This window comes from Pristis pectinata, chromosome 11, assembly GCF_009764475.1.
Source record: "Pristis pectinata isolate sPriPec2 chromosome 11, sPriPec2.1.pri, whole genome shotgun sequence".
NCBI classification, from domain to species: Eukaryota; Metazoa; Chordata; class Chondrichthyes; order Rhinopristiformes; family Pristidae; genus Pristis; species Pristis pectinata.
Genome location: NC_067415.1, coordinates 80,343,185 through 80,370,501, shown reverse-complemented (window position 1 = coordinate 80,370,501; position 27,317 = coordinate 80,343,185). Strand labels below are relative to the sequence as shown.

General features: G+C 41.6%; 1 protein-coding gene across 1 annotated transcript in view; it reads right to left on the bottom strand.

Moving 5' to 3' along the window:
- LOC127575909 (kelch-like protein 1) overlaps positions 1 to 27,317 on the bottom strand; it is a 276,782-nt gene that overhangs the window by 133,665 nt on the left and 115,800 nt on the right. Inside the window, exon 2 of the mRNA XM_052026137.1 lies at positions 23,691 to 23,873. Within this exon, the coding sequence (XP_051882097.1) occupies positions 23,691 to 23,873 (183 nt within the window). The remainder of the gene's footprint in view (positions 1 to 23,690; positions 23,874 to 27,317) is intronic.

Here is a 27,317-nt window from a genome sequence, read left to right as displayed (position 1 = left end):
CATTAATGTTCTACAAATAACATTCCTGTTGATTAATCAACTAAAATGAACAATCAACAAAATACAAACTATGGGACCAATTTGTATTCTCCCTTTTGATGACAAACTAGATGAATGTTGAAGAGATGACCAGCATTATAAACCTTTTTGAGTTGTATTTCCTTTGGAATACAACTCAACTATTCTTTTGGCACCATTCCCCAGGAGTTAAAATTAAGTCCATCCCCAAGAGTTAACATTGCACCCACTTTTGCACAGTCGGTGAACTATCACAAGATTCTGATGTGGGATATTTGGACCAAGTGCATAAGCAAATAAAAGATAATTTAGTCTATCAAAGTCAATGTTGTGTTATGCAAAAGGAAACCACTGCAGGGGCTAGAAATCTGAAGTAATATTTCTATGTCAATAATAGAAACTGAAAATGCTGGAAACACTCAGCAGGTCAGGCAGCACCTGTGGAAAGAGAAGCAGAGTTAATGTTCTGAGTCAAAGACCTCTGTCAGTACATTAAATCTGTTTCTCCTTCCACAGGTGCTGTACTGTGAAGGGTTATGGCTGTCACATGACACCATTGAGTACATGGTTGAAAGCCACACCACTGTCAATCAAGGTCTGGCTCCACCCACCCACTAGTGCACACCAATGGCTCCTGTACACACCTTTGTACCTGGCCTTGAATAATTTAATTTTTAAACTACCTGGGCTGGGACCACCCAGCTCCCCAGCACTATAAAGAGTGCCATATGTGTGTGTGTCTCTCTCTTTTGATTGCTACAGGAATCATGAAACAATGCTGAAGAGACCATTGGTAAGAGTGTGCACTTTCACAAGGGTTAGGAGCATCCTAAGTAGATTCCCGGGAGGGTAGATCCGATGCTTGCACTGAGTCAGGGGGTCAGGCATTGTATTGTTTCTTTCTTGATCATTTGTAACCAGTTTGTTGTGTGTGTGTGTGTGTGTGTGTGTGTGTGTGTGTGTGTGTGTGTGTGTGTGTGTGTGTGCACGCGCGCGCATCTCACCCTTGTTGCGATTTCCCCCATGTTTGCGATCACCTGTGTGTGTGTATGTAAGTGTGCATCCATTCCCGTTCATTCTGTCCCGCATTTGTCTTTGTGAATAAATCATTTTTTACTCCAAAGACTGTGTCCAGAGCCCTTGCCCTTTGAGACCTTAAAGAACTTGTCTTACAACAGATGCTGCCTGATCTGCTGAGTATGTGGAGCATTTTCTGTTTTTATTTCAGACTTACCGCATTGTAAGTTCTTTGATTTTAATTTCTACTTTGATGCTGCAATGTTGTTTAAAATGAATAATTAGGTTTAACACAAGTAAATTAACATACCGAAATGTGAAGTTCATTTTAATGATTTATTACCTTCCAACATAAGCCATTAACCAGATAACATTTCACAGAACACAAGAACAGTAAACTTTCAAAACCCCAGTTGGAAGCAGTTTCCACAGTACAGTGCTACAAACACCTGAATTATGGACACCCCTGCATACCAACCAGCTCCCATAATATTATTCAATTCAAAAGTCTGATGTACATACATACGTCCATTTTTATGAATGGCAGAACTAGTTTCCCCTCTCTCTCCCTACTTTTAGTAATCATTCTTTTCTCGGTCTTAAGTGCTTTTTGATGCCGTTCATTACAATACTGTTGAGGTATGGTTACCATATCAAGTAATTTTTGTGTATTTTCCTACTTATGGACAAAATCAACTTATGGAGTCTGTAAAAACAGAACCCATTCATTACCCTGTTGTGGTTAGCGTAATACTATTACAGTGCCAGCAACCCGGACTTAATTCCGGCCACTGTCCGTAAGGAGTTTGTATGTTCTCCCCGTGTCTGCGTGGGTTCCTCCGGGTGCTTCAGTTTCCTCCCACATTCCAAAGACGTATGGCTTAGGAAGCTGTGGGCATGCTATGTTGGCACTGGAGGCATGGCGACACTTGTGGACTGCCCCCAGAACACTCAATGCAAAAGATGTCTTTCACTGTGTGTTTCGATGTGACTAATAAAGACATCTTATCTTATCTACTCTGTTTGTGTCGGGACGCTTAGAAATCTGAAGGGAATAATGGACAATAAGTGGACAAAAAGATAGAGAGCTTGGTGAAATCACAACACAGAGGTGAAGGATGCTTTGAAAAACAGTGGGGCAGGGCTGTCTAGAAGCCAAGAACAATAGTTGTTTCACTAAATATGGGGAATGAGATGTGAGGATCAAGCCACTTTCACTTTTGTGGAGAATGCATGCATTATTGTGCAATGGAAATTAAAGTGGCTCAAAATCTTTTTCACATATGCATGTGAAAAGTTAATAAAGACTAAGGAAGTAAAGAAATTAACATAGGATCATAAAGTACTTCTGTTACAGGTCTTCCTCAGGGAGTGGAGGATGTACCCAGTCTGACCTGCCGGGCACGTCTTCCTGCTCTGCACTTTGCAACTTCCACGTTCTTATATCTATGTCCTTTTGTCCATGTTCTCACTCTCTAACTGCTCCCATTCACTCACTGACCAGATAACCTTGTTTACAGCTTATCCCTATGATCACCCCAGTTTTACACCCCTTTCCCCACCCTCCTTGCATCTGAATGACTTTATTTTGTGACTTTCCCAATTCTGAATAAGGGTCATCGAACTGAAACGTTGAGTCTGTTTCTCTTCCCACCGACGCTGCCTGACCTGGAACATAGAACATAGAACAATTACAGCACAATTCAGGCCCTTTGGTCCACAAAGCTGTGCCAAACATGTCCCTACCCTAGAAATTACTAGGCTTACCCACAGCCCTCTATTTTACTCAGTTCCATGTACCTAACAGTCTCTTGAAATACCCTATTGTATCAGCCTCTACCACCATTTCCGGCAGCCCATTCCAAGCACTCACCACTCTCTGAGTAAAGAACTTACCCCTGACATCTCTTCTATATCTACTCCCCAGCACCTTAAACCTATGTCGTCTTGTGGCCACCAATTCAGCCCTGGGGAAAAGCCTCTATCTACTCTATCAATACCTCTCATCATCTTATACACCTCAATCAGGTCCCCTCTCATCCTCCGTCTCTCCAAGGAGAAAAGGCCAAGTTCCCCCAACCTGCTTTCATAAAGGCATGCTCCACATTCCAGGCAACATCCTTGTAAGTCTCCCCTGCACCCTCTCTATGGCTTCCACATCTTTCCTGTAGTGAGGTGACCAGAACTGAGCACAATACTCCAAGTGGGGTCTGACCAGGGACCTATATAGCTGCAACAATACCTCACGGCTCTTAAATTCAATTCACTGATTGATGAAGAACAATACACCACATGCCTTCTTAACCACAGAGTCAACCTGCATAGCCACTTTGAGCGTCCTATGGACTCGGACCCCTCTGATCCTCCACACTGCCAGGAGTCCTACCATTAAGACTATATTCCGCCAACATCTGCCACTTCTCAGCCCGACTCTGCATCCTATCTATGTCCCTCTGTAACCTCTGACAGCCCTCCAAACTATCCACAACACCCCCAACCTTCGTGTCATCCGCAAACTTACTAACCCACCCCTCCACTTCCTCATCCAGGTCGTTTATAAAAATCACAAATAGTAAGGGTCCCAGTACAGATCCCTGGGGTACACCACTGGTCACCGACCTCCACTCAGAATACGACCCTTCAACAACAACTCTTTGCCTTCTGTGGGCCAGCCAGTTTTGGATCCACACTGCAATGTCCCCTTGGATCCCATGTCTCCTCACCTTCTCCATAAGCCTCGCATGGGGTACCTTATCAAACGCCTTGCTGAAATCCATATATACTACATCTACTACTCTTCCTTCATTGATGTGCTTAGTCACATCTGCAAAAAATTCAATCAGGCTCGTAAGGCAGGACCTGCCCTTAACAAAGCCATGCTGACTATTCCTAATCATATTATCCCTCTCCAAATGTTCATAAATCCTGCCCCTCAGGATCTTCTCTATCAGCTTACCAACCACTGAGGTAAGACTCACCTGTCTATAATTTCCTGGGCTATCCCTACGCCCCTTCTTGAATAAGGGAACAACATCCACAACCCTCCAATCTTCCGGAACCTCCCGTCTCCATGGACGACACAAAGATCATCGTCAGAGGCTCTGCAATCTCCTCTCTCGCCTCCCACAGCAACCTGGGGTACATCTCATCCAGTCCCGGCGACTTATCTAACTTGATGCTTTCCAAAAGTTTCAACACCACCTCTTTTCTAATATGTACATGCTCAAGCTTTTCAGGCCGCTGCAAGTCCCCACTACAATCCCCCAGATCTTTTTCCGTAGTGAATACTGACGTGAAATATTCATTAAGTACCTCCGCTATTTCTTCTAGATTCATACACACTTTCCCACTGCTGCACTTGATAAGCCCTATCATTTTGCATTTCTTCCTCTTACTCTTCACATACTTGTAGAACGCCTTGGGGTTTTCCTTAATCCTGCCAGCCGAGGCCTTCTCATGTCCCCTTCTGGCTCTCCTAATCTCTTTCGTAAGTTCCTTCCTTTTAGCCTTGTACTCCTCCAGATCTCTAACATTACCTAGCTCTCCGTACCTTTTGCATGCTTTTCTTTTCCTTTTGACTAGATTTATTATAGCCTTCGTACACCACTGTTCCCGTATCCTGTCATGACTCCTCTGTCTCATCGGAACATGTCTATGCAGAGCTCCACACAAATATCCCCTGAATATTTGCCACATATCTTCTGTACTTTTCCCAGAGAACATATGTTCCCAATTTAATCTTCCAATGTCCTGCCTGAGAGCCTCATAATTCTCTTTACTCCAAGCAAACACCTTTCTAGCCTGTCTGTTCCTATCCCTCTCCAGTGCTCTAGTAAAGGAGATAGAATTATGATCACTATCACCAAAATGTTCACCCACTGAGAGATCTGACACCTGACAAGGTTCATTACCCAATATCAAATCAAGCACAGCATCTCCTCTTGTAGGTCTATCTACGTACTGTATCAAGAACCCTTCCTGAACACACCTAACAAACTCCACCCCATTTAAACGCCTCACTGTCTGGAGATGCCAATCGATGTTTGGGAAATTAAAATCCCCCATCACAACAACTCTGTTATTCTCACACCTTTCTAGGATCTGCCTCCCTATCTGCTCCTCAATAACCCTGTCACTATTGGGCGGCCTATAAAAAAACACCCAGCAAAGTTATCAACCCCTCCCTGTTCCTAACCTCCACCCACAGAGACTCCGTAGACAATCCCTCCACAACATCCACCTTTTCCACAGCCGCGACACTCTCTCTGATCAACAGTGCCACTCCCCCACCTCTCTTGCCTCCCCCCATGTCCTTCCTGAAACATCTAAGACCCGGCACTTGAATCAACCATTCCAGCCCCGGAGCCATCCAAGCCTCCGTAATGGCCACCACATCATAGCTCCAAGTATCGATCCAAGCTCTAAACTCATCCGCCTTGTTTACAACACTCCTTGCGTTAAAATAGACACATCTCAAGCCTGTCTGAACACGTCCCTTCTCTATCACCTGCCTATGGTACTTACTCCTAGCCTCCTCTATTTGAGAGCCAAACACCTCTTCCACAGTCTCTCCAGTACGGATCCCACCCCCCAACAATTCTAGTTTAAACTCTCCCCAGTAGCCTTAGCAAACCTCCCCACCAGTATGTTGGTCCCTCTGGGATTCAAGTGCAACCTGGCCTCTTTGAACAGGTCATACCTGCCCCAAAAGAAGCCCCAATGATCCAGAAAACTGAATCCCTGCTCCTTACTCTAATCCCTCAGCCACGCATTTAACCTCCTCCTCATTCTGTTCCTATACCCACTGTCGCTTAGCACGGGCAGTAATCCGGAAATTACTACCTTTGAGGTCCTACTTCTCAACTTCCTTCCTAATTCTCTATAGTCTCTTTTCAGGACCTCATTCCTTTCCCTACCTATGTCGTTGGTACCAATATGTACCACGACCTCTGGCTGTTCTCCCTCCCCCTTCAGGATATCTTGGACGCGATCAGAAACATGCCGGACCCTGGCACCTGGGAGGCAAACTACTTTCCAAGTTTCTTTCCTGCGTCCACAGAATCGCTTGTCTGCCCACCTAACTATAGTCCCCTATCACTAGTGCCCTCCTCTCTCCTTCCCTACCCTTCTGAGCCACAGGGTCAGAATCTGTGCCAGAGACACTGCCACTGTTGCTTCCCCCAGGTAGGCTGTCTCCCCCAACAGTACTCAAGCAGGAGAACTTATGAGTATTTCCATGGTTGTCTGTTTTTCTTCCGACATTTCCACCATCTGCAGTGTTTTTGTTGACTTTTTTGATCTTCATGGTATATCCAGGCCAATCAGCCCATCAAGCCTATGCCAACTCCAATAGAGCAATCTCATCAGTCGCATTCCCTATTCTTTCCTATAGCTCTGCAAGTTATTTTCTTTCAGGTACCTTTTCAATACACATTGGAAGGCAACAATTCTGTTTCCATCACCTTTATAGGCACCAAATTCCTGATGGTAACTCCTCTGCTGAATAAAACATCCTCTCGTCTCCTCTTTGTTTCTTCAGGCCAAAAAAACTAAATCCTTGCCCCTGGTCTTTGAACCATCACTAATGGAAATAGATTCTCTCTATTTATTCCACCTAACCTGCTCATGATAGAGTGCACCTCTATCAAATCTCTTCTCCACTCCAATCTCAAGCTGAGGTTTAGATACATTTACACAATCAGCACATTGGATTTGCTGCTTCAAATTGGTGGATGTGCTGTTCTGAGATAATAGTGTAACACTGTTCCTTAGTGAAGTAGAGAAATGACACATCTTCGAATCTTCCATTCATGGTGGATGTTAATGCACTGCCCATGATAAAGTAATTTCATTTTCTCCATGATAACAAACACTTGTAGGAGTATTTCCAGATGAATAGAATGGTAAAGAAGGCATTTGGCATGCTTGTCTTCACCGGCTGGGGTATTGAGTATAAGAGTTGGGATGCCATGTTACAGCTGTACAAAATATTGGTCAGACCACACTTGGAGAATCGTGTATAGTTCTGGTCTCCACGCTACAGAAAGAATGTGGTAGCATTAGAAAGAGTGCAGAAGAGATTCACCAAGATGTTGCCTGAAACAGAGGGCTTTACTTCTAAGGTGAGATTGGACAGGCTGGGCTTATTACCACTGGAACATAGGAGGTTGAGGAGTGACCTCATGAAGTTTTATAAAATTATGTGGGGCATAGATAGAGTAGATAGAGTCTTTTCCCTAGGGTGGGGTGTCTAAAACTAGAGGGCATGAATTTAAGGTGAGAGGGGAGAAATTTAAAGGGGATCTGAGGGGCAAGTGTTTCACACAGAGAGTGGTGGGTATATGGAATGATCTGCCAGAGGAGGTGATAGTGTTAGGAACAATTCTAACATCTAAAAGATATTTGGACAGGTGCTTGGATCAGAGAGTGATATAGACCTAGTTCATACAAATTGGATTAGCATAGACAGGCATCACAAAAGGCATGGACTAGTTGGTTATGATGGGCCAGTTTCTGTGCTCTATTTTTCTATAGGAGACTGTACCTCCAGAAGTAACCTTTGAGTATACTCAGAGCTGGCCAATAATTTTCATTCATTATCCGGGAACTGAGGGTCACTGGAGAGGCCAGCATTTATTGCCCATTCCTCACTGCCCTTCAGAAGTTGGTGGTGAGCCACTTCTTGAACTGCTGCAGTCTTTCTAGGGAAGGTACCTCCACAGCATCACCAAGTGAAGAATTCCAGAATTGAGACCCAACAATAGTGAAGGATCAGTGGTATATTTTCAAGTCCGGGTATCGTGTGAATTGGCGGGGAACCTGCAGGTGGTGGTGCTCCTCTGTATCTGATGCCCTTCTCCTTCTTGGTGGTTCAGGTCACAGGTTTGGTAAATTGGTTTATTATTGTCAAATGCACTAAGATACAGAGATAAACTTTGTTTTGCATGCCATCCATACAGATCAAGTCATCACATCAGTACATTGAGGTAGTACAAGGGAAAACAATAACAGAATGCAGAATAAAGTGTTTTTTACATTTGTTAACTGTGGTTTCTTTGTTTATCTCATTGTTATGTCTGGGTTGGAATTTTACTAACCTTGAAGCTATTGAGCAGAGATAATTTGGGGTTATGCTGTCTTTAGTTAGGTGCCAGCTGCTTCTAAATTGGCTTCTTTTCTTTGGGTGTTGAGAGGGGGTGGGGGGTTTTCTTGGGAAGCTGTTCTGTGCTGTCAGCCAAATCTGCTGCCTAGTTACCTTATCTGTAATTCTATGGTAGTATTTTTTATTGGTACTTTTCAATGGTTTGCTCATTATTCTTTTTTTACCTACATTTAAATAATATTATAATGGATCGAGTTATTAATTTACTTAGTTTTAATGTGAAAGGCTTAACTCATCCTTTGAAGTGAAAAAAGATTTTTGCCTATATTAAAAAACTTAAAGCCTCTATTATCTTTCTACAAGAAACTCACATTCGCAACTGTGATATTTTACGTTTCTTTAATCGATGGAATGGCCTCCACTTTCATTCTTTTTTTTAGCTAAATCTAGAGGAGTTTCAATTTTTATAGATAAGACAGTTTCATTTGACCAACATAAGGTCATAACTGATACTAATGGTCGTTTTGTTATAATATCAGGGAAAATAAATAATAGACCAATGGTATTGGCTAATATTTATGCTCCAAATACGGATGACCCAGGAATTTTTGAATGATTTTTATCATTCCTACCAGATTTGAACTTTTACTCTTTGGTCTTGGGAGAAGATTTTAAACTCTGGTTAGAGCTCAAATTAGATAGGTCATCCACTAAATTAGCTGCTCCTAATAAATCAGCCTTATTTCTCCAATCGTTTTTAATGAAAACTGCGGTTATTGATGCCTGGCGTTTCTTGCATCCAGAGGATAAGGAATATTCCTTTTTCTCTCATGTTCACCATACATATTCCAGGATTGATTACTTTTTTTATTGATAATCAAATGATCTCATCTGTTTGATCCTGTGACTATAAAGAGATGGCTCTTTCAGATCATGCTCCTGTGCTTCCCTCTTTAAATTTCCCTCGACTCCCTCAGACAAATAGATTTTGGCATTTTAACCTAACCTTGTTATCTGATAAAATTTTTTTCAAATTTATGGAGAAACAAATTACTCTTTTTAAAAAGAATTTGTCGGAAGAGATCTCTAGTCTTATCGTTTGGGATACTTTCAAAGCCTTTATTAGAGGTCAAATTATTTCTTATACGGCAAGCATCATGAAAAAAGCTAACAGATAAAGAGCTGATCAACTGAAACTATTAGATCAAAAATATGCTTTAGATCCAGATCTGGCTTTATATAAAAGGCGAGTTGAAATTAAAACTAAATATGATCTTCTTTTAACTTATCCAATTGAAAGTCAACTTTTAAAAGATAAAAGTCAATTTTTTATTCATGGAGATAAACAGGTAAATTACTGGCTAACCAATTAAAAATTTCCAGAGCTAGATGGCAAATTAAAGAAATTTCGAAAGCCAATGGCGAGAGGACAACTGATCTTTTAGAAATAAATGATACTTTTAGAGAATTCTATTCTAAACTTTACAGTTCTAATTTTCCTAAAGATAATACAGTAATGGATAACTTCTTTGACCAATTAAATGTTACTACACTTTCCACTGAAAATCGAAAACAGTTGGATCAATCTATTACGTGCGAGGAAATCGCCGAGGCTGTGTGATCTTTACATTCTGGAAAGACTCCGGGTCCTGATGGATTTTCTGGATGAATTCTATAAGGCCTTTTCCTCTTTGCTTATACCTCATTTACGTGCTGTCTTTTTGGATTCTTTTAAATTGCGTAGACTACCACAATCTTTTTATGACGCTTCTATTTCACTTATTCTTAAGGAAAATAAGAACCCAACAGAATGTGCTTCGTACAGACCAATTTCGCAAGTTAATGTGGATGTTAAAATTTTATCTAAAGTTCTAGCTCGTAGATTGGAAAATATTTTACCTTCAATTATATCCGATGATCAGACTGGTTTTATTAAAAATCGATATTCTCATTTTAATATTCATCATTTATTGAATATTATCTATTCTTCCTCTAAGGAAATATCGGAATGTGTGATATCTCTAGATGCTGAGAAGGCCTTTGATCAGATTGAATGGAATTACTTATTTAAAACCTTAGAGAAATTTAATTTTGGGCCTGATTTTATCCAATGGATGAAATTACTTTATTTATCCCCTTCTGCTCGAGTTATTACTAATTTTCAAAATTCTAGATCTTTTAAACTTCAACGTGGAACCGGACAGGGCTGTGCTTTGAGCCCTTTACTCTTTGATTTGGCCTTAGAACCTTTAGCTTTTTCTCTCTGAGAATCTAGAGATATCCTTGGTATCTCCAGAAGAGGTATTAACCATGAAGTTTCTTTATATGCTGATGATTTATTACTTTTATATCTAATGTTGAAGCCTCGTTACCTCCTATGCTTTCTTTACTTTCTCGCTTTAGTCATTTTTCAGGCTACAAATTGAACTTATACAAGAGTGAACTTTTTCCTCTGAATAACTTGGTACCGTTTGATATTAACATTTCTTTTAAAATTGTAAGAAATCATTTTACCTATCTGGGGGTGTCAATTACTAAAAATTATAAGCATTTATTTAAAGAAAATTTTTTCACCGTACTGCTCTATGTGAAAAGGGTTTTATCAAGTTGGTCTCCCCTTTCTATATCATTGATTGGCCGAATTAATGTTATTAAAATGAATATTTTACCTAAAATTTATATATCTATTTCAGGCTTTACCTGTTTTTATTCCTAAATCCTTCTTTGACTCTCTTGAGTCAATTATATCTTCTTACATATGGAATAATAAACATCCTAGACTAAATAAAGTTCACCTTCAGAAGGCTAAAAAGAATGGAGGTTTAGCCTTACCTAATTTTAGATTGTACTACTGGGCAGTCAATATACAAAATCTTACGTTTTGGTTACATCAATCAAGAGGCTTGTCCAGTATGGGTCTCTTCGGAAATTAACTCTGTTAAAAAAATTTTCTATTATCTCTTTGCTTGGTTCTTCAATTCCAATATCATTAAATAAACTAACAGATAATTTAGTAGTTAAACATGCTTTGAGGATTTGGTTACAATTTAGAAAATATTTTGGTTTATTGAGTTTTTCTTTGCCAGTCCCATTTTCTCTAATTACTTTTTTAAACCTTCTATGACTGATGTAGTTTTTAAAGAGTGGGACAAATTAGGTATTACTTGTTTTCAAGATCTGTTTGTTGAAGGAGACCTTTCTTTGTTTGAACACTTGTCTACCAAGTATAATTTACCAAAAACTCATTTTTTTAGATATTTACAAATTAGAGATTTTCTTCAATCTCAATTACATTCTTTTCCTTTGAGCCCTGATAAGAATTTATTAGATGTAATTTTTAATTTGGAACCCTTTCAGGATGGCTCATTATCTAATATTTATGACAGATTACTAGGAATGAGTAAGGTCCCACTAGATAAAATTAAAAACGCTTGGCAACAAGATTTGCAGATGTCAATTTCTGAGGAAACTTGGAAAGAAATTTTCAAGTTGGTTAATACTTCATCATTATGTGCTCGTCATTCTCTCCTTCAATTTAAAGTGGTCCATAGAGTTCACTTGCCTAAAGATAAACTATCCTGTTTTTATTCAGATATATCTCCTTACTGTGACAAATGCAATAACGGAGTGGCTCCCTTAATTCACATGTTTTGGTTGTGTCAGAGTCTTTAAAAATATTGGACAGAGGTCTTTCATACTTTTTCTGTACTTTTTAAAATAAATTTTAAACTTAATCCTTTGACTGCACTATTTGGGATCGTTGGAGAAAAAGATATAACTTTGAAGACTTCTGATTTACATATTCTGGCTTTTATTTCTCTTATAGCCAGGAGAGCAGTACTCCTTAAATGGAAGGAAGTTACTCCGCCTACGCATGTTCAATGGTTACGGGATATTACGTCATACTTGAATCTAGAGAAGATTCGATGTTCAGTTTTTGAATCTAACCTAGACTTCCAAACCCTGTGGGGACCTTTTTTGAATTATTTTCAAAATCTCTGATTTGGGGACTAAAACGCAGACATTGGCTGACACTGTTATGTTTTTAAAGGTTTTTCCTTGCTGTTTTTTCCATCTAACAGCTTTGGGTTTTGGTAGTGGGGGTAGATTTTTTTGTAATAAATTTTCAATTTTTTCTTCCTTTATTAACTAACTACTATATGTGATTATTGATTTAGAGTACTGTAATCTTAAGTATGATTTAAGACAACGTATTCAGTAGTATTTTTACTCTCTTTCTTGATGCATGTACTTTGTATTTTTTTCATGGATTCAATAAAAATATTGTAAAGAGTCCACCTTACCGTACGAGGGAAATGTTCAATAGTCTTTTAATAGTGGGATAGAAGCTGTCCTTGAGCGTGGTGGTATGTGCTTTCAGGCTTTTGTACCTTCTGCCCGATGGGAGGCAGAGAATATCTGGGGTGGGTGGGGTCTTTGAATATGTTGGCTGCTTTACGGAGGCAGCGAGAAGTGTAGACAGAGTCCATGGAGGGGAGGCTGGTTTCTTTGATATGCTGAGATGTGTCCACAACTCCCGGCAGATTCTTGCAGTCCCGGGCAGAGCAGTTGCCATACCAAGGTTTGGGAAGGAATATCAGAGCAGCCTCATTGAGTTACTGCAGTGCGTTTTGTAGGTGCTATACACTACAGCTACTATGTTCTGGTTGTCAAGGCAATGAATACTTTACATGGTAGATGAGGTGCCAATGAAGAAGACTGCTTTGCCTGAATGGTATTGAAATTTTTCAGATTTGTCAGTGCTATACTAATCCAAATACGTTACTGAGGAATTGTGAATGGAATTGAACACTGGGCAATGATCAGTGAATGTCCTCAATTTCTGACCTTATGATGGAAGAAAGGTCATTGATGAAGCTGCTGAAGATGGTTGGGCTTAGAACACAACCCTGAGGAATTCCTGCAATGATGTCTTGGGGATGGCATGTTTGACGTCCAATAATCACAACCATCTCCCGTTGTAGGAGGTACCACTTCAATTCCTGTCCAGTTTTCCAAGAATGTCTTGCAGCCTCACTCAGAAATAGGCCGCCTTAATGTCAAGGCAGTTACTCTCACCTCACCTTGAGAATTCAGAGCTTTGGTCCACGTGTTGACCAAGGCTGTGCTGAAGCCTAAAGCCAAGTGTCTCTGGTAAAACCCAAATCAGAAAATAGGTTATTACTGAGTAAGCACTGCTGGTAGTGTTATTGATGACACATGCCCAAACCCCTAAACTGATTTTGGTAAATTAAGGTAGAAATTGTTATTTTGAGAAATTCTGATATTTTTAATTGCTTGTATATTATTTATAATTCATTTTTTTCTAACAAAATTGCTCTTATTCAATCTCTACTCTGCCTGTTGTATTTATCATAGTGCTCAGAGGGATGACTGTTTAGTTTGGTTGATTTTATCAAGATTAATATTACTTTTCCACAGAACAGTGCTTGAGTGTGATTTTCCAACTGGTCTCTAACTTAAAAGACTTTCGGTAATTACTAATCACTCTCAATAGTTGAAAATAACCAACATTATCAGATAGCCATCATAATCAAAGACCCCTCCCACCCCAGACATTCTCTCTTCGCCCCCGCCCCCCATCATGCAGAAGATGCAAAAGCCTGAAAGCACGTACCACCAGGCTCAAGGACAGCTCTATCCCACTGTTATAAGTATTGAACAGTTCCCTAGTATGATAAGACAGACTCTTGACCTCACGATCTACCTCGTTATGACCTCGCACCTTTTTGTCTGCCTGCACTACACTTTCTCTGTAACTGTAACACTTTATCCTGCATTCTGTTATTGTTTTCCCTTGTACTACCTCAATGCACTGATGTGATTAAATGATCTGTAGGGATGGCATGCAAAACAAAGTTTTTCACTGTACCTCGGTACATGTGACAATAATAAACACATTTACCAACTTACCAATTTAATAAGCCATCCCAACCAATCTCATACCACTCTACATCAGAACGCCTGAGTACCATCCACCAAATGCAGTTCAGTAACTCACCCAGGCTGCTCTGATTCTGCCACAATGCATTGATAACCAGATGTCACATTTTTAACTTTGTTTACAATAAATATAAACCCCAAATCCCAAGGTCAAAGTTAATAAACTCAAATCCAAAAAGAGGTGAATGTTTTTTACACAGTTTGTCATACATCATTCAAAATGTAGAATGCTGATCAAGTAAATAGGGGAAGGAATAAAAACAATTGCCTTGATTTAAGAAAGGACAATGTGTTCTCCTCTATAGTAAACAGAAGCATCTTTCTCAAGATCTCCAAAGGGCAATCTGCTTGTATTTAACTCTGAGTGCTTTACAGTTCAAAAGATGACAAGCAGATACCAGACTGGAAATAAACCTTTGTACTCTTGAGTTTTAACCTACCTGGACCATGCCGTTAGATCAGAGAACAGAAAGGTATTCGAACGGGTGACAGAGAGGCTGACAATGTCATTAGTTTGACTTGTCGCACCGCCTCAAGGCAAATGTGGCTGTTTGCTCTTGTCCTGATTTCACATCAGTTGGATGTGTTGATTGACAGCAAAAGATCTCCGATGCTTTAAAACAGGTCACAGAGAAAATGATTTGGCACAAAGGTCAGGGGTGGATCATTTTCACTTCCGAGAAGCACACATATAAAAAAATAAATCAGGAGCCTGAGCTTACAAAAGGAGATTGTGAAGTGGAGTATTGATGAACTCAATTCGGAAAGGGGGCATGTGTTATACAAGACTAATTGCCGAGAAGTCACTTAACTGAAAGTCATCCAGGAAGCCCTTACTTTACCCAGAGTGGGGGCATCCACCAAAGGCTCCAATTGGGGATATGTACAAGTGGCAAATGCAAAATGTTCTTGCACAGTGCCAAAAATGGTTTAGTCACTTTACTGGGTCAAGTGAAGTATTGAACAATCTTGCTGCTTTGACTTCCTCTTACATGGTGTGAAAGTGCTTAAATTGCCTATTCCTAATGGCAAGGTAGCAGCATAATGCTTTTAACACTGCCAGCAGGAGTTCCATATAAAACATCCTCATGGGCATATAGTTCTCTAAAAGTCTCACACATCTGATGCATACACTTATTAACATATGTCGTCTACTGCGGCCTTAACTGGCAGCAATGTCTCAGGGCACTTCAGAAAGTTTACACAAATAAATGGATATGGCTCCAAAGACAGACACATCAGGAGCAGTGACTGAAATGCGTATTAAAAAGGCAGGCTTTATCAAAGAGAGAAAGTGGTAGGAGTTCAGGGTTGAAATACCAGAGTATGGCGGTAAATATTCAAAGGAATAAGTCAATGGCTACAGCATCACAGGGGAGGATAATGCTCCATCTTCACAGAGGATCCGGCTTATGTCTGGGTTTGAGCTGCTACACTGCTGCAAGGTGCAGCTTTGAGAGGCAGCAATGATCAAACACTCTGAACTGGAAAGGTCTGGTAAATGAAGTGGGTGACGTGTTTCTTTGGAGTGAGCGATAACACTCCATTTGAAAGGCATAGCTAATTATTTATTATATCAAACCAGATCAAAGTTCAGGAGAATGTTTTTTTGCTTTGGTCATTAGTGGAATCGGACGTAAGGCCAACATTCATCCTTCATTGAAGATGCCAGAGAGCCACCTTCTGCCATATCTATGGAGAAGGTGCTTCCGGAATACAGCTGACCCAGTGAAAATGAAGGAACATTTCCATGTCAGGATGGTGCAAGACTTGAAGGAAAACTTGGGAGGCAGTCCCAGAAACCCTTGCCCTATCCCTTCTCAGTGTTTCATCTTGGAGTTAGGAAGTGTTCCTGAAGAAGCTTCAGCGAGGAAAAGCAGCGGACTTTGTATTTGGTATACACACCAGGCTTAGTGCACAGTCATAATGTTAGGTTTCCAGAATCTGCAACATTTTGATCTTAATCATACAAAAACATCTGGTCTAATATTCCTTCCCTGGTTCCCTGCATCTCATGTTGGAAAGACTCACCTCTGCTCACTTGGTGAAGTTTTGCAAGCTTCGTCCACTGGCAGCTTGGACTCAGAAAACCCAACCTTCATCTGAATTTTTTTCCACAGAAGAAATTTCCATTGATAAACAAACTAAACTAAATCTAATGGTCCGGTAATTTGGCAGATGATGCAGTGGAATGAAATTATGCTTCCCTATTGTATCATTCGATGGGAAGGAAGTGAGCAATGCAGGCTTGTTGAATGCCCGTTTAAAACAAATATCAACATCAAGTCTGAAAGGAAGTGGAAGAATAAAAGTCAAAGTTGATGATGACTTTGAAAGTCCACGCAATGTTAGTCCTTTAGTGGAAACTGGCTGTCAATTAACCTGCACTTTATCTTTTCAGCTGTGAACAAGTTAGGGTAGCATGTTGCCTTTCATTGCAGCCAAGACTTGTGGTGTGGGACGATTGGTCTCTGCAAATTTGGTTGCTGTGAGTTAGCTACTTCTAATGACAGATCATAAACATTCTCTCCCTTCCACTACAAGCTCACCATGGCTGCAGTGTGGATCGTTTACAAGATGCACTGAAGCAAATCAACAGAATCTTCTTTGATTGAGACATATAGAGACTGGAGGTACTGGAATCTGGAGCAACAAACAACCTGCTGGAGGAATTCAACAGGTTGAGCAGCATCTGTTGGGGGGGGGAGACCGGCAAAATCCTAATCACTACCTCAGTTTAGCAAACACTATGATCACTTTGCACTAAAATTGACTTGTTTTTCTTTGTTCTAATTGTGTTCCTTCTTGTAAAGATTGTGCATAATTTATGTTTAATTTATTGTGAATGCTGTTTATCTGATGCTATGTGCCTGTAATGCTGCTGCAAGTAAGTTTTTCATTGCACCTGTGCACACATGGACTTGTGCATCTGACAATAAACTCGATTTGACTTGAAAGGAATTGTCAATGATTCGGATTGAAACCCTGCAGATGGACCCGATGCAGGGTTTTGACTGAAACGTTGACAATTTCTTACTGCTCAACCCGCTGAGTTCCTTCAGCAGATTATTTGTTACTTCTTTGATTGTATCGCCCAAAACCAATGGAATGACTTTGTGCTGACTTTGCACATCACTGCAATAACCAGTGCAGACTTGCCGAATGTCTGTACAAAACTTATATCAACATTACATCTGAAAGGAAGGTTGGCAGAGGGGGGAGTGAGTCGGGGGATAAAAGTTAAAGGGTGATGTTGACTTTGAGTGTCAACACAGTGTGATCCCTCTGTTGGGAGATGGCTAGTCACAAAGGATAAAGACAGCAGGTGCATGAGAGTACTAGCTCCTGCTGGTTCCCCCTTCAAATCACGCACCATATGAACTTGGTTACACATGACCATTCTTTCATCATTCCATGGTCAAAACCTGGAACTCCTCAGTCACTGACGAAGTGGGGGAACCTTCACCAGATCGACTGCAGCAGTTCAAGACACAACATCAGCACTTTCTCAAGGATGGTTCAGGACTGGAATTAGAATTGAAATTGGGTTATTATTGTCCCATGTACCAAGGTACCAAGTGAAAAGCTTTTGTTTGCGTGCCATCCAGGCAAGGCATTCCATACATCGAGCTAGTTAAAAGGAAAACAGAATGCAGAATATAGTGTTACGGTTATGGAAACAGCACAGTGCAGGTAAACAAAGTGCAAGGGCCACAGCGAGGTGGATTGGGAGATCAAGAGTTCATGTTTTAGTGTATAAGGGGTCCATTCAAAAGTCTGACAACAGTGGGATGGAAACTATCCTTGAGCCTGGTGGTACATGCTCTCAAAGCTTTGTATCTTCTGCCCACTGGAAGGGGGCGAGAAGAGAGAATGACTGGGGTGGAGGGGTCCTTGATTATGTCAGCTGCTTTCCCCAGGCAATAAATTCTGGCTGCAATACGAATATCCTATGCATAATTTAAAATATAAATATTCCTGGCAACTGTTTGCCCTCTTGCCTCTTGGATAGCCTGTTTAGGGGAACCTGGAGAATTTAGCTTTAGATGCTGATGAATTTCTATTCAGTAAGCTCATACCTAAAGTGGTCACGAACATGCTGTGCAGTGACCGTTTAATGCAGGCATGGAGACAATTCGAGTCCACTGCTCACTATAGTGATGAGTTCAAACAGCATTGACAAGTTAACTGAGAATAAATATAACTGACCAGAAATTCAGACAGATTTTCAGTACCAAAGGATATTAAACCTGTGTCAAATGGTTCTAGGTAAGTCTCTTAAATAAGGGCACAAAGAAAAGTGATTGTCACTTATGGTTGGAAGAATAGTAGCTTTGATTGATTGCTGAGAAAAGGACAAGATTATGGGCTAAACTAGACGTTGATGCTTCCGACAAAGCTCCACTTCATAAACTGCTTGAGATTTGTTGCAGGACATCACTGACGACAGCAAATGGCAAAGTGTACAGAAACCACAAAAAAGAAATAAAAACAAAATAGGAAACAGACAACATGGCCCTTTGCTGGCAAAACTGGATGACAAAGAAGTCCGAAGCACGAACAGCCAAAGAACGTTTGCAATATTTAATGTAAAATTCAACCTCTGGAGATATTACTTAAGATGCCCATACAGCAAATTATTGTAGAAAGGTGCTTGTATATTTAGGAATCATTATATAACCAAACAATACTTACACAGATTGGTTTCTTTTAACCAATGTTTCAGCACCAGAAAAAAGTAGCCACTCTAAGCCTTCTGCTCTATGTTGAAAGTGCTCTTTGAAATTTAAGACAACCTAATTTTATGTTAAAAATAGATATATATTTATATTTTAGAAGTGATAGTGGTGAAGTCAATATACAATATATGGTTGAACAGTGTTTGTTATTGTTAAATAATAATACATCTGCGTTTCTTTTTATCATAAAGATAATTTTAATTACAGATTAGGTATTGCAATGAAAATGAATATTCAGTTGAATGTTGAGAAATTATTAATGAAGGTGCTGGGGAAACATCACTCTGTGACTTCAGCAGAGGCGGAACCCCGTGCAGGCTGCCCTCAGGTTATGAGCAGGTTCCGTTTTTACAGACATCCATCAGTCAATTTTGTCCATAAGTTGGAAAATACACAAAGATTGCTCGATATGGTAACCATACCTCATGGTAATGTAATGAATAGCATCAAAAGCACATAAGACTGATAAGAACAATTACTAAAAGTGGAATGAGAGAGAGAGGGAGAGAGGGGGAGAGAGGGAGAGGGAGGAGGAGGAGAGGGGGGGAGAGAGGGGGATAGAAAGGGGGAGAGGGGGAGAGAGGGAGAGGGAGGAGGAGGAAGATGGGGGAGGGGAGAGGGAGGAGAGGAAGAGAGGGAGAGACAGAGAGGGGGAGAGAGAGAGAGAGAACCAGTTCTTCCATTCATAGAAATAAACGTATGTACGTACATCTGACTTTTGAATTTAATAACATAATGGGAGCTTGCTTCAATGTAGTGGTGTCCCTGAGTCGGGTGTTTGTGACTGGGAACGGCCTGCATGCTCAAACTTCGTCTGCTAGGTAGCTAGTATATGCAAGACTGGGATCGCTAATTTTTAGATATGAAGGAACTGTGGGGTAGAGGATTAGTGTATGAGAATGGCGTTGTGGCAGAAGAGCAGCAGTGATCTCATTGAAAAGACAGAGCAGATACAAGGGGCAGAATAGACGATTCCTATTTCTATTCCTTACTCTCCCTTCATATCACCCCAGTCACTCTTGACTCACACGTCATCAATTGATATGCTTCCCAGAATAATGGGTGGATTCGAGCTGCCTGACACTCGGCCGAATTGTAGGAACCACCTCCATTGGTGTCAGGCTTCCGCCAGTGCTTGACCACGCAGATGTCGGCAACAAGTTGGACGCAAGATGCTGGTGCAGTGAGCACACAGAGGAAATAGGGGAGATGGACTTCCCACACTGGCCCTCGCTTTACAGCTGTCTACAGACAGCCTTTAAATACAGTCAGCAACTTTGTGGAATAAGGCAAATGTTGATAAATATTTGAGCTATTTTATTTCATTTTAATGTTTTTTTCATTATCCGTGAGCAATTTATGGTGCATTTAATTATAATTTTATTTTCTTAAATTTTCTTAATTTAAAGAAAAATGGTAAGTCCAGGCAAGGGGGAGGGGCTGGGCTCAGGGAGGGGGAAGGTAGCAGGGGGTGAGCCCATGTAGGGAGTGGGTGAATCTGACTCGGGTTCTTCATCCTGAAGGAGACAACCCATTGCACGTGGAGCATAATGAGCCTTGAATAAAAACAAAGCTCCAGCAGTAAACCGTCTCACTAGATAGTAATATGAAATTGGACCAGATACTGTAACCACAAGTTGTGCAATCCATTTTTACTTTTCTAGTAACAACTCCAGCTATTGTTTTCTTCTGAACCAATATTGATGTCCATAAATAATGATGTCCATGGGCAGCACGGTAGTGTAGTGATTAGCATAATTCTATTATAGTGCCAGCGACCCAGGTTCAATTCCGGCCACTGTCTGTAAGGAGTTTGTACGTTCTCCCCGCGTGTGTGTGTGTTTCCTCTGGGTGCTCCGATTTCCTCCCACATTCCGAAGATGTATGGGTTAGGAGCTGTAGGCATGCTATGTTGGCACAAGAAGAGTGGTGACACTTATGGGCTGCCCCCAGAACATTCGACACAAAGATACATTTCACTTTGTATTTTGATGTTGATGTGACTAATAAAGATATCTTATCTTATGCAGTGGTGTGGGTTGAATTTCATCATGTTCATTGAATCAACACCCTTTCTTTGAGTGCACGAGAGTGTTGATTCAATGGGCATGATGAAAGCTGATGGATAGTGTACAATCAAACTGTTAATGTGAAAATAAATATGATACAAGGAGAAAGCAAGTGTCCAAACTCTTCTACTTCTAATGGTAGCTGTTAAAATGTATTAACGACTGTTTTTGGATTTGGATACTTTTGAACTGATTGATATCAACTCTAGACTCCTCATTCCAATGTTCTTTGGAATCATGGCTTCCATCTTCACGGTATCTCTCTGCAATGTTGAGTTGAATTGATTGGTGTTGGTTGGTACAGTGGTGCAGATGGTCGATATGCTGCCTCACTGCTGCAGGGCCGATGATCATTCCTCTGACCTTGGCTGCTAACTGTATGGAGTTTGCATGTTCTACCTGAGGTTTCCCCAGGGTGCACCATTTTCCTCTCAATGACTTGCTGCTGGGTTACATTCTGTAAATTGCCTCTAGTGTAGGTGGGTGGCAAGAGAATTAATGGGGAGTTGATGAACTGGAATAAGTCACAGGAAGGTAAGTGGGGGAGTGAGATTGGTCTGTGTGCTCTGCAATCCACCACAAATCTGACAGGCCAAATGGCATCCTTCTGTGGTGTAAGGAAATATAGTGTATGCTATAGTACAGCCCTTGCATCTTTTGTCTAGTAGATATAGATAGATATTTTAGGTATTTATTTATTAGTCACATGTACATCGAAACACACAGTGAAATGCATCTTTTTGCGTTAAAAATGTGCTGAGGGCAGCCCGCAAGTGTTGCCACTCTTCCGGCACCAACATAGCATGCCCACAGCTTCCTAACCTGTACATCTTTTTGGAATGTGGGAGGAAACCGGAGCACCCGGAGGAAACCCACACAGACACAGGGAGAACGTACAAACTCCTTACAGACAGCAGCGGAATCAAACCCGGGTCACTGGCTCTGTATAGTAAGCACACTCTACATATGCATGCTGAGGAAACCACCATCAATGGAAATAGATGCTGGTCTAGCCCCAGTACAAGCTCATGCCATTAATTTCTATGTGTCTGTCAGTGCTATTATCCTAATGTCAGAGAGTCACACAGCGCAGAAACAGACCCTTTGGCCCACTGAGTCCATACTGGCCAAGTACCCATTTGCACTAATCCTCATTTATTACCCCTACATTCCCATCAACTCCTCACCCTCCCAGCTTCTATGATTCACCTGCACACGAGAGGCAATTTACAGGGGCCATTTAACCTACCAACCCGCACGTCTTTGGGATGTGGGTGGAAACCGGAGCCCCTGGAAGAAAAGTACAAACCACGATCTTCAGACGGCACAGTGGTGCAGCTGGTAGGACCGCTGCCTCACAGCGCCAGAGACCTCAGGTGCTGTCTCTGTGGAGTTTGCACGTTCTCCTTGTAACCACATGGGTTTCCTCAGGATGCTCCGGTTTCCTCCCACATCCCAAAGACATGCAGGTTGGTAGGTTTATTGGCCACTGTAAGTTGCCCCTTGTGTGTAGGTAACTGGTAGAATCTGGGTGGAGTCAGTGACAATGTGGGGTAAAATTTTTAAAAATGGGATTAATAAAGGATGAGTGGAAATGGGTGCTTAATAGTCAGTGTGGACGATGGGCTGAAGGGCCTGCTTTGATGCTATTTCTCTATAACTCTACACAGACAGTACTGGAGGTCAGGATTGAACCTGGGTCACTGACGTAGTGAGGGAACACCTCAACTACCTGCACCACAGTGCAACAAGCTAGCAATCTGACCCCTCAGAGCACTATTTAGGATAGAAACCTGAAGACAGTTGTTAGTACAGAAGGCATACAAATCAGCTACAATTTTACTCACCTTCTTTACAATATATAGTGAGTATGTATATACTATTCAGAACTATGCACCATGTGATATGAATTTTGATTCATTATTGTATCAGCCATTGCTGTTAGTTGAGTGAAAAAAGATAGTCAACATTCAGGCAAATGTTTATACCTCCACAGATGCTGCCTGACCTGCTGGATTTTTGGATTTTGTTTCAGATTTCCATCATCCTCAGTTGTTTTTACAGTCAGTTGAGTGTTTGTGTTTGACAAAGGCAGTTCGTCGAGAAGTTTTATCCTCTTACTCATTCTGCTGAGGGAGCTACACACTGCAACTGGGAGGTGAGAGCAGCCAACAGCCACTATCTTGGTTTAACCCTTGTGACCAAAGGTGGATTCCTCTGCACTCTCAGATAAACTCCATAACCCGGTACGCTCGGGAGTTTTGGAGTAGATTTCATGGACTATCAGATGTTATTATTAATACCCCAACACACACTTAATTTACTACTTCACTAAATTTTCTCAGTGAACCCACCGAGTATAAAGGAGCCCCACTAAGCTTAAAGGGAGTGGGAAACAGAACCAGGAGGCGAGTTTCAAGGGAGCACGGGAGCTGGGGTCCCAGTGAATGAAAGGGAGCATTGAAAACAAGGCTCAGTAAGCTTCAAGGATGCATGAGAATTAGGGGCCTGGTGGGTGAAATGATGCAGGATGCAGGAGCCCAGTGAATGGAATGGAATGCAGGAACCAGGGTCCCGGTGAATGGAAGTGAGCCACATGCTGAACCATTTGGATTTTTGATTAATCGTAATATGGGTTATCAGAGTTTTACTGCACCCTGTCTACAGGGAGTCTCAGGGGATCTACTTCTATTTCCAAAGGAGGCCAACTCATCCCAAGAGATCTCCCCTTCAAGCAGATCCACCCAAAGTTGCTCACAGCAAGGTGGCAGGATGCCCTACCTATGAGCAGGAATCTTCCGATTTCCGGCAATCAGGATGACGTCGCACAGCTGGTGTTGCTTGAGGTAGAGCTCCATCTTACGGAAGGTCTGTTCTGCATGATTCACAGCCTGGAAGAGCTCCTCGGAGCTGCCTGCTTCCATATCGCAGTGTGACATCAGCGGATGGCTGGACACTGACAACCTGTGGACCACAAAAGGGAGATATATGTTGTTGATGAAGTGCCCCAGAGTTTATGGCCTTAATCACACTTTCTGCTGATCGCAGACTTAAAAAAACCAATAAGAAAAATCAATGGGTGCCTAAGGCCTTCATGCACACTGTAGAATGAAATGAGAGCAAAGTGTTTCTTGGAATCTTGTCCTCCTTTAACTCACATTCTTCTTATTAATAAGTCTTTATCTCCTCATGACAATTTTTTTTCTGGCACAGTAAGAATCTTTCGGGAGAAAATTGCTTCCTGTTTTAGCAAGCTTCATTGCACAGTAAGTGATATAAATGATTGTGTCTTCCTTAATGGTTGAAGGGAAACCATATTATTTGTTCTAGCACATAAAATTATATAAACTCCAGATATTGAGGTTTCTAGGTTTGTTGTAATCTTATCCAAGTGGGACGATAACCTAATTACATATATAATCAATAGAGCAAGACAAATTTTCAAACTGTATCCAAGGGACAAACCTTATTTTCTATGTGACATCATCCTTTTTCATGCAACAGAGTAGGGCACTGAGAGATGTTGAGGAACAGAGGGACCTTGGGGTCCAATTCCATACCTCCCTGAAAGTGGTGACGCAGGTCAACATGCTGGTGAAGAAGACAAATGGCGTGAAAAACACAATGATGCTGGAGGAACTCAGCAGGCCAGGCAGCAACAGTGGAGAAAAGCAGGCGGTCAACTTTTCAGGTCAGGACCCTTCTTAAGGACCCATTCTCCACGGATGCTGCCTGGCCTGCTGAGTTCCTCCAGCATCATTGTGTTTTTCCTCTAGATTCCAGCATCTACAGTCCTTTCCTTCTCAGGACTAATGGCATGTTTGTCTTCAGAGGTCAGTGTATAGAATATAAGAGTTGAGACATTATATTGTAACTTTACGAAACACTGATTAGATTGCACTTGAAGGATTCTGTGCAGATCTGGTGGCCACACTATATAGGAAGGATGCAATGGTGTTGGAGAGAGTGCAAAGAAGATTTACTGGGAAATTACCTGGATTGGAGGACTTTAATTATGGGAAGAGATTGGATAGGCTGGGCTTGTTTACCCTGGTGAGAAGGAAGCTGAAGGGTGACCGGTTAGGAGTATGTACATAGATAAGGCAAACAGTCAGAATATTTTTCCCATGGTAGGGATATCAAAAACGGGCATAGGTCTGAGATGAGAGGAAGGAGCTTTAAAGTGGATCTGAGCGGAAAGGTTTTCTTTAACAGAGTGGTTAATATTTGGAATGTGCTACCAAAGGAGGTGCTGGAATAGATTCAATTGTGACGTTTAAGAGGAATATGGACACCCTTAAATAGGCAAGGCATAGAAGGATATGGTCCCCATGCAGGCAAATAGAATTAGTGTAAATGGGCAAAAAGGTCAGCAGGGATGTGGTGGGCTGAAGGGCAGTTTCTGTGGTGTACAACTCTGGCTCTGTGTATGTTGGATTTCCAACACTGCTGTGCTCAGTATCTCGCAGTTCCAGCAACCTTCCCTCTTACCTCTGTTCTCCTCCTATTTACACCTCCCCAAAACACATTAGGGTGATATGACTGAGTCTTCAGGGATGGATGATCAACAACAATCTTACTGAATGGTGGAGCAGGCTTGAAGGGCTAAACGACTTACCTCAGCCCTTATTTCCTATGTATCACCATCGCCTTTCGGCTGACATCAGTCTCTGCCCTCTCACAGAAACTCTGTTAGTCATATCCATCCATTCCCCTTCTTTGCAACATAAAACACACTCATTTCTATCTTTTTCAGTTCTTATGAAGGGTCGTCGACCCGATACATTATCTGTATTTCTCTCCTGCTGAGTGTTTCCAGCATTTTCTGGCTTCATTTTGACACACATCTTTTGAATCTAAACACTAATGGTTGAATCTGCCAGCTGCAGCCCACAAGACTCATCACTTCAAATAACTTAAGTACCAAAATTTGCCTGAATCTACTGAAGCCAATGAAACTGAATTACAGAGGCAGACAAAAACACACTGTTGCTACTCTATAGCCCTAAGTACGTTCTACACTTCAAATGTTTCTTTAAAGTGCGGCCTCCTGTACACCGGTGAGACCTGATGCGGATTGGGTGATGGCTTCGTCAAGCACCTTCGCTCCGTCCGCCACAACAGACAGGACCTCCCGGTGCCCACCCACTTCAATTCCACATCCCATTCCCATACCGACATGTCTATCCACGGCCTCCTCTACTGCCACGTTGAGGCCAGGTGCGGGTTGGAGGAACAACACCTCATATTCTGCCTTGGGAGTCTCCAACCTGATGGCCTCAACATCGATTTCTCTAACTTCCAGTAACCCCACCTTATTCCTGTGGCTCCCTTACCCCACCTTGATAACCTGCCCATCTTCTCTCTTCCCCTCCTCCATCCTCTATTCCATGGTCCACTGCCCTCTCTTACTGGATTCCTTCTTCTTCAGCCCTTTGCCTCTTCTACCTATCACCTCTCAGCTTATTACATCTTCTCCCCCTCCCCCACCCACCTACCTCCCCCCTCTCACCTGGACTCGCTATAACCTGTCCTCCCTCTCCCCTCCCCACCTTCTTATTCTGGCTTTGCCCTCTTCCTTTCCAGTCCTGATGAAGGGTCTCGGCCCAAAACATCAACTGTTTATTTCCCTCCATAGATGCTGCCTGACCTGCTGAGTTCCTCCAGCACTTCTTGTGTATTGCCCTTTCTAGCTCTGTTGTTTTACTCTTGATCTAATAAAACGGCAGAAAGGTCCTACGGAATGAATGGTCCCAGGAATCCATCCCACCAGTTGGATCTATAATTTGAAATGTTACGCTGGTGGGTTTTTGAATCATAGTGCAATTGTACTTTGCTCAATTTATTTCTAAACTGTGCAGCTGTGTTTGCAATATCAATTCAGCATCATATAAAAATTGTAACATCTCAATGGCGTAATATCCCTAGAATTCAGGAAATTAATGTTCACCATTCCTAACATGGGCCTCAGCCACTCTGGGCATGCAGATTCACCCTTGTGTTCAAACAATTCACACCCTTCCCTTCCTAATTATCATCTCCTGCCCCATGCCTTGACATCTCTGTGATAGTACAGTTCTAAACTAAGTACCACTGTGCATAGCTTAAGTACTCCTCTACAAGATAAAAGGATAGGGAAGATGGTTAGGGATAGAATTCTAGAACTTAATGTCTTGCAGACACCTGGAGTCACAGAGTCAAAGTGGCTGCAAGATCTCAAGCTCTATGACTCTATGTGTTTGCGAAACCTTAAGACCATAAGACATAGGAGAATTAGGCCACTCGGCCCATTGAGTGGGCCTTAAATTCTGGAATTCTCTCCCTAACCATCTCATCCTCACTTCCCTTCTTTAATTTGTCTCTTAAAACATCTTTGGTTTAGTAATCCATACAAATATCTAAAAATAT